General features: G+C 40.6%; 2 protein-coding genes across 2 annotated transcripts in view; both read left to right on the plus strand.

Annotated features, from left to right (window-relative positions):
- The window catches only part of LOC112503451, an 8,618-nt gene extending 5,428 nt beyond the window's left edge, over positions 1–3,190 (plus strand). The window contains exons 4-5 of the mRNA XM_025107490.1: positions 2,702–2,942; positions 3,105–3,190. Coding sequence (XP_024963258.1) covers positions 2,702–2,942; positions 3,105–3,190 — 327 coding nt within the window. The remainder of the gene's footprint in view (positions 1–2,701; positions 2,943–3,104) is intronic.
- Positions 3,191–3,796: 606 nt separating this feature from the next.
- Positions 3,797–8,619, plus strand: part of LOC112503452 — a 12,645-nt gene continuing 7,822 nt past the window's right edge. Inside the window, exons 1-3 of the mRNA XM_025107491.1 lie at positions 3,797–5,147; positions 5,284–6,594; positions 6,662–6,951. Of these exons, the coding sequence (XP_024963259.1) occupies positions 3,797–5,147; positions 5,284–6,594; positions 6,662–6,951 (2,952 nt within the window). The remainder of the gene's footprint in view (positions 5,148–5,283; positions 6,595–6,661; positions 6,952–8,619) is intronic.

Consider the following 8,619-nt stretch of genomic DNA (forward strand, 5'->3'; position numbering starts at 1 on the left):
TGGAATACTATCCAAGAGGTGAAGCCGGTTGTGCATTGGTATAAACTCGTTTGGAATAAAGCTTACGTTCCTAAACATGCTCTTTGCATGTGGATGGCGTGTCAGAAGAAACTGCCAACTCAAGATCGTATTAGTCAATGGAAGCATGAACCGCCAGATTTAAAGTGTGTGTTTTGTAACCTAGTGATTGAAACGCACAATCACCTATTTTTTGAATGCCAGTACTCAAGTAGTATTTGGGAAGCTGTTAAAATGGAGGTGGGATTAATGAACTTTCCAAACAATTGGGAGGATATCCTTCACAGAGGGTCCACTCAAAATTGGAAATCTTGGTCTACGGTACAAAAACTTGGTCTTTCAGCAACGATTTATATTATCTGGAGGGAACGGAACAGGAAGTTCTTTGCCAATTTCAATCATTCGGGGGATAAAATTATTGCGGAGATCAAGATGCTGATTCTTCATCGGATGGCTTGGAAGACAAGGAAGAAGATAATGAATCCCAATGGTATGTGATTACGTGGGTGGTGTGCTCGTTCGATTTTGGATCATTTGGGTATTTTTTGCCTTTTGCTTTTCGGCTTATGGTGCTGTTATGTTTTGGTGTATTTCCCTTTGTCTTTTTTGGCTCCTTATGACTTGGTTTGTGAGTCAAGGTTGCCGTAGTTTTTCTTGCTGATTGCTTTTGTATTGGTGACGCTTTTTACTGTCTTTATAAAATTGCCTGGGGAAACTTTTCCCCTTTCAGTAATCGAAGTTGTTTTAACTGCAATTCTCCGGATCACATTCGACCGAATTGTCCTTTGTTAAGAACTCCATAATTGACAATGGGAAGTAATGCGTCGGGTACTCGAGGTAGGCCTACAGTGAACAGAGGAGGGCAAGGAGGGGCGCGGGGACAGTCCTTCCAGATGACTAAGAACGAGGCAGAAGCATCACCGGATGTAGTAACAGATACATTCCTTCTGAATTCAATACATGCTAAGGTGTTATTTGACTCTAGTGCAAACTTTTCGTTTGTATCACCACTGTTTGCTCAAACTGCATGTTTGAATTCTGTGATACTTGATGATGAATTAGTAGTTTATACTGCTAATAGTCAAGAAACTATTACTAGCATGTTCAATAACTGTATTATTGATATTGAGGGCTGTGAACTTCCAATTCAGTTATTTCCTATGCCGATGAAGGAATTTGATGTGGTAGTGGGTATGGATTGGTTGGCAAAGTATCAGGCCAGTATTGTTTGTAATCAGAAAATGATCAGAATTACTCTGCCAGACCAACGAACAGTTGTTATTTATGGAGATCGTCAGAATCACCATACCAGTATTTTAACAATAATGAAAGCTCAAAAAAGCATTCGGAAGAGGTGCCAAGGATGTTTGGCATACGTAATTGATATGAATGAAGAAAAGAGAAAAGAGGAATCGATTCCGATTGTTAGTGAATATCCAGAAGTCTTTCCAGAAGACTTATCTGGATTACCACCAGATAGAGTCATTGAGGTTCGAATTGATCTAGTACCAGGGGTTGCACCAGTAGCAAAGACACCATACCGGTTAGCTCCATCTGAATTGAAAGAATTGGTTGCACAATTGAAAGATTTAACTGACAAGGGATTTATTAGACCCAGCACTTCACCTTGGGGTGCTCCAGTTTTATTTGTCAAGAAAAAAGATGGTCTATGCGAATGTGTATAGACTATCATGAACTAAATAAATTGACAATAAAAAACAAATACCCTTTACCAAGGATTGATGATTTATTCGATCAATTGGTGGGAGCAAGTTATTTCTCCAAGATTGATTTAAGGTCAGGGTATCATCAGCTTAAAGTCAGGGAAGAAGATGTTGGCACAACAACATTCAGAACTAGGTACGGGCATCACGAATTCTTAGTTATGCCGTTCGATTTTACTAATGCGCCCGCAGCCTTTATGGATTTAATGAATAGAGTATGTAAGGAATATCYTGATAAATTCGTTATTGTATTTATCGATGATATTCTTATATACTCTAAGACCAAAGAAGAGCACACAGAACATCTTCGTTTGATATTGGAATTGTTGAGCAAAGAAAAGTCGTACGCAGACCCTACGTTAACTTTTTCTCTCTAGTCATGCGTTCTTGGTGAATATTGGATAATGCTAGATCTTGTTTGGATATTTCTGGCTACATGTTAACGTTTGCATGTGGATGATCGGTTGTCTTTTCCAAGGCTTTTCTTCCAAGAGACTTTCCACGGTGGTCTCGGTTTTTAGGGTTTCTGATTCACGATCGATCTTCACTTTGGTACGTTTTTCCTGTCTTATTTTGGATTCTTGTGTTTGTGTTGCTGTCGAAATTGTTGTCCGACTGTGTGCGCATTGTTCTCTGGTTTGGCATCAGTCAGGTGCGGCTAGGGTTTGTCCTGCTGGTTTAGGGTTTTCTCTGGCGCCTTAATCCTTTGTTATTGTCGTTTGGTGATCGGGTTGGAGTTTTGCTTTGTTTTCTGGGGGTGCTTCGCTGTGGCCTTCTTGGATATTGCAGTTTTAGCCTACGGTTTGTTCCAGGTGCGATCTGGCTGTGGGTTCTGGGTTCTATAGACGGCTATTATTTTATGTGATTTACGTTGCTGTTTGTTGAGTAACGACAGTAGTTTATTGGCCTTTTTGCTGGTTCTCTGCTATATTCTGTTTGGTAACGATTTGGTTGATTAGTTCTTTTCATTCCTGCTGCTAGTTTGTAGTCTGTTCCGTGGGCTGTTTGCGTTTTTTGCTGCTGTTATATTTTATGTCCGGTCTCCTGTATTGTGGCCTACTACCGCTGTTTGGGTGTTGCGGCTGCTGTCTATCGAGTTGGACAGATTTTCTTTGTTGCTGGAATGTGTGATTTATGTGGTTTATTGCTATCCGGATAGTTCTACAATTTTGGTGACTGTTTTGACTGCTTGGATTCTGGGTATTTCGAGTTTTGGCTGCCAGTTCGTGTTGTTTTCGGTTGTTTGGAGCTGTTGTTCGTTCATTACGGGTTCTCACTAGCTGCTGTGTTTGCCTACTTTCTGAACCGGTTATCTGCTGGTCTTTAAACTGTTAATCAGTTGCTGTTTGATACGTTTAACAGCTCAAAATTTTGCTGCTGGTTCCTCGTTTGTGCTGTTGATTTTCTCGACTGTCTGCTGGTTGTTTACTGTGCTGTTTCGTGATTAGATTCTGTCCACTTTAGTTTGGTACCTTAGTAAGGCGGCAGAAGAGTGTTTTTCTGGTTGAAATTGTTTGTCTAAGCTGCTGCTGTTTGAATTCTACTGCTGGTGCTGTGATATTTGTTGTTGGTACTCTCGTATCTTCTGTTATTTTATGTGATCAGCTTGGGTTTCTCTTCAGTTCGGTTTGTGTTGTGCTGCTGGTTTATGCATACTATTTATCACAGTTTTTTCGAACCTCATATTAGTCAGATTCACCGTTGATGCTGGTTCTGGGGAGTTTTTGTTGCTGTTTTAAACTATTCTGCTGCTGTTTACTGGTTCATTGGGCGGTTTATCACGGTTCTAATCCCGATTTAATAGGGCGGTTTTTCACGATTTGATGTGACCCTGGGCTACTTGTTTTTTTATCTAAGTTGATTCTTTTTGCTGTGCTCGTTGTGCTTTGTTTATTTCCTGTTTTCTAAGTTCATTCGAAGTGTTTCCATGGTCTTCGTCACTTACGTTGAATTCCCTTGATAGATATTTAGCACCTTGATTTTTCGGGGTCTTCGTCTATCCTATTAAGGGCGCTAAACGTTAGTTTCAGCACCACGGCTTCTTAGAGTGGGCAATGGAAATGGGGGATGAATCGGCTCCTTTACCTTCTAATCCTAGTAGAATTTCTGTTTTTGAGAGACTTTCTTCTCTCGAAAATGCTTCAAGTGGCAAAGATAAGTTAAATTTTGCGAAAGCGGTGGGAAGTTCAATTGCCACAGACCTCAACTTTTATCCCTTGCCTGATAAAAAGGACGTAAATGTGAAGATACCTATTGAAATGGCTAAGGAAGCTGCTAAAGCGTATAATTCGGTATTGTATGGTTATTTTCGGGGCCCTCGTATCCCTTTTCCCTTAGTGAAGAACTTTGTCAGAACGGCATGGGGAAAGTATGGTTTCAATTATGCAATGTTAAATGAGAATGGGATCTTCTTTTTCAAGTTTAATGATGTAGGAGGGTGTGATCAGGCAATTGAAGCTGGGCCATTAATGATAAGGGGTATCCCTCTTTTTGTCCATCGTTGGGATCCCTCTAAAGGATTGAGGAAACCTGAACACTCCTCTTGTCCGTTGTGGGTGAAATTGCACAACATACCTCTAGTTGCTTTCAATAGAGAGGGTGTTAGTCGTATAGCGAGTGTATTGGGAGTCCCCAAGCAGATGGATTCTTGCACTGCTGCCATGTGTGAGAAGGCTTGGGGTCGGCCCGGGTTTGCCAAAGTGTTGGTTGAGGTCTGGGCTATTGGGGAACCAAAAAGGAAAATTGAGGTTGAAATTCCAGACCTTAATGGTGGGGATACTGACAGTGTACAAATACAGGTTGAATACTTGTGGGAGCCGGTTCAATGCTCACATTGCCAAATATTTGGTCACAAAACCTCGTCCTGTGCAAAAGCCGCAAGTCTCAATAAAGGGAAGCATGTCGATGTGAGAAAAGGTTCAGAAAGGTTTATTAGAGTGGAGAAAAAACAATGGTGTGCTAAATCAGGAGGAAAGCCCAATACATCTGGTACCCGACAAGTAAATGAGAATGACAAGGTTGGCCCTCATGCTTCGTCCTTGGTAGTGAATACTTCACGACGTGAACAGGAAAAGGAAAGGAATATGAGTACCTCTGATGTAGACCCGGTTGTTCACCATAGAAAAAATGAAAGGAATGCTTCTTGTGATTCAGGTATGAATGCAGGTGCTGGGGCCTCTTCTTCCCAGTCTTCCCAATCTACTCATTCTATGACTACATCTACTCCTCTTATTTCTTCTGTGATAAAAAACTTTCGTTTGCCTCGAAGGGGGGGTTATGAACCTGTGGAAGCTTCTAACAGATTTGGAGTTCTTAAAATGTTAGGGGGAGAGGATTCTCAATTGGATTCTCATGATGGTGTTGGAAAAAATACTGTTGTGCAAAATGTAGATGAGGATAATCGAGGTCAAGGGGATATTCCAACCTCTTCATCATGTTGAACTTTGCTTCGTGGAATATCCGGGGGCTCAACTCTCCGGTCAAACAAAAAGAGGTGAGAAATTTTATTCATTGTAATGATTAAGTTTGTGTGTCATTGTAGAATCGCATGTGTTTAAAGAATCCCTAGATAGTGTTTGCCCTAATTCTTTTGGTCGATGGTATTGGATGTCTAATCAAGCTATGTGTGAGGCTGGAACTCGTATTATCTTAGCATGGGATTCAAGTGTTTTAGACATTATGGTCCTGGAGGCCCATAGTCAATTCCTAAATTGTAAGGTATTTTTTCGGGGTGCTCAAGATTATATCTACCTCTCCCTGGTTTATGGGGCTAATGTTTATGGGGCTAATGTTTGTCCGTGGGTTGTAATGGGGGACTTCAATACTATGTTATTTCCACATGATGGGTTTGGTGGGTCTTCTCGCTGTAACACGGACATGTCAGACTTTTTTATGTGCGTTGAGGATGCTGAAATTTTTGATCTACAATACACTGGTGTCCATTTTACCTGGAACCAAAAGCCAAACTCAAAAGGGGGTATCATGCGAAAACTCGATAGGGCTATGGCTAATTCGGAGTTCACATCTAAATTCCATGATGCCAGTGTACAGGTTCATCCTTCGGACCATTCGCCGGTGGTCTTATCTTTCAAAGGTGGTGCTCGGACAAGGAGGTATGGTTTCAAATTCGACAATTTCTTGACAGACCACCCAGTTTTTTTACAAATTGTTAAGAACGAATGGGCTAAACATATTGAGGGCACTTTTATGTTTCGCGTAACTTCCCACTTGAAGGCTCTCAAGACCCCGCTCTGCAAGCTTCGAAATTCTTATGGTAATCTTGGTCAACGTATCTCTTTTTTGAAGACTGAATTAGATCGCATTCAAATGGATGTAGATAAAGACCCTTCTAATGACGAGTTAGGTCTTGAACTGGGTCATATTCGTATAGCGTATCAGAATGCTTGTTGGGATGAGGAATATGCTGCTAAGCAACGTGGCAAAATTAATTGGTTGAATGAAGGTGATATGAATACCAAATTCTTCCATAAGGTGATCAAAGAAAGGAATTACTCCAATTCCATTCATTCGGTCTGTACTAGTGGTGGTGATTACTTCTTCGGTGAAGATGTCCCGAAAGTGTTCGTTGATCATTATAAAGATTTCTTGGGTACGACGTATGTTTCCCCCGATTCGTCCATGCCTGAAGATATCTTCACGAGAAAGCTCTCTTTATCGGAAGCTAACTACATGATCCGGCCGATTCTAAATAATGAAATTAAAAATGCTATGTTTAGCATTGGTAATTATAAAGCTCCAGGATCTGATGGATTTTCTTCAAAGTTTTTCAAGGCTATGTGGGATATTGTTGGACGTGATGTGCAGATTGCTATCCATAATTTCTTTTATCGAGGTAACCTCCCGAAGAATTTGAATCATACTCTTATTTGCCTTCTCCCAAAATCTGTTAATGCATCTAGGGTTACGGATTACCGGCCTATTGCTTGCTATACTTTACAAATATATTAGTAAAGTCATTGTAAACAGAATGAAGGGATCTTTGGATTCCTTAATTGATAAAGCCCAATCGGCTTTTATTCCGGGTAGGAGGATTACGGATAATATTCTTATGGCACATGAGCTCGTTTCTGGGTATCAGTCGTCATCAGGGCCACCTAGACGTGCGTTCAAAATTGATATCAAAAAGGCTTATGATACTGTGGACTGGCGCTTCCTTATTGTTATGCTTCAAGGTTTAGGTTTCCATCCGGTTCTGGTCAAGTAGATAAGGGAGATGGTATCTACTACTTCTTATTCACTTGCGATCAATGGTAATTCCTATGGGTTTTTTCATGGAGGGGTCTTAGACAAGGGGGTCCTTTATCCTCATATCTTTTCACGATTGTGATGGAGGGGTTTTCTATGCTCCTTAAGCATTGTATTCACGAAGCAACTGATTTTGGGTACCATCGGGGTTGTGAGAATCTGGATTTGACTCATCTTTGTTTCGCTGATGATTTATTTGTTTTTACTAAGGGGGATGTCTTATTGGTGGAAGTGCTCAAAAAAGCTCTATTTCTTTTTCAAAGTCGTTCGGGATTAGCTCCAAGCCTTGAAAAAAGTGAAATTTACTTTGGTAATGTGCCTCCTAACATTAAGGAGGCCATTCTAGAGTGTTTTTAAGCTTGTGTCGTTTCTTGTCCGGTACTTGGGGGTCCCTTTATCTCAGGCTCGGTTGAAGCTATGTGATTAAGCTTCGTTAATTGATAAGGTGAAGGGTCGCATTCTTAATTGGAAATCCAAGTTTCTGTCGTTTGGAGGGCGTCGTCAACTTATAAGATCAGTCCTGCAATCCCTTCAACTTCATTGGATGTCGGTGTTCTTATTGCCGTCTGGGATAATCCATGATCTAGATGTAATATTCTGGTTGTTATTTCATTTATATATATATGTATATATTTATTATATATATATATATATATGTGTGTGTGTGTATGATATGTATGTGTGTGTGGGTATTATTTTAAAAGAAGAAATGAAAAGGGAGTCGGCTAGTGAAGCCGCCCATTTTTATAAGAAGTATATATAGATTTTTTTTATGAAGAGAAGGACACTTTTTACCATATTTGGAAAGTGTTTTCTCTGAGGATTTGAAGAACTGCACAAGAAGGAGAAGAAGATTTCAAAAGGTTTTGATTCTCAACTTCTAAAAGGTGAGTATTAAGAGCTTTGGATATGAATTGTTTTCATACAGATTGATAAGCATATAGAACTGATTATTATGAATTTGGTTGTATTTTATGATGATTCATGAGTAAACCGTACAAGTGTTGTCCGGATTGAAATTCGGATAACTAAACCGGCCAAGAGGTAACCAGTGTATTAACTAAACCGGCCAAGAGGTGACCGGTGTATCATCTAAACCGGCTAAGGGGTGATCGGTATACTCTAAACCGGTCAAAAGGTTAGGTGATGTATTGTTCGGTATACTCTAAACCGGACAAAGGGTGTGCGGTGTATCGTTCGGTTTATTTTAAACCGGACAACGTTATAATTGAAGTATTGTCCGGACTTGTAATCCGGGCAAGGGAGTTGGTTTGTCTTCAAAGTATTTTGACCGGACTTCTAATCCGGACAGGTTTGACCGGACTTCAAGTCCGGATGAAAAGAGAATGTTTTTGGGAAATATTTTAGAAATATAATGGCAGTGTAACTGCGAGTGAGATGGCGGTGTAACCGCGAGAGTGATATAATGGCGGTGTAACTGCGATTGAGATGGCGGTGTAACCGCGAGAGTGATATAATGGCGGTGTAACTGCGAGTGAGATGGCGGTGTAACCGCGAGAGTGATATAATGGCAATGTAACTGCGAGTGAGATGGTGGTGTAACCGCGAGAGTTATATGATGGCGATGTAACCACGAGAGTGATATAATGGC

This window comes from Cynara cardunculus, unplaced genomic scaffold (genome assembly GCF_001531365.2).
Source record: "Cynara cardunculus var. scolymus isolate 2C unplaced genomic scaffold, CcrdV1 Un_Scaffold_3024, whole genome shotgun sequence".
Classification (NCBI taxonomy): Eukaryota; Viridiplantae; Streptophyta; class Magnoliopsida; order Asterales; family Asteraceae; genus Cynara; species Cynara cardunculus.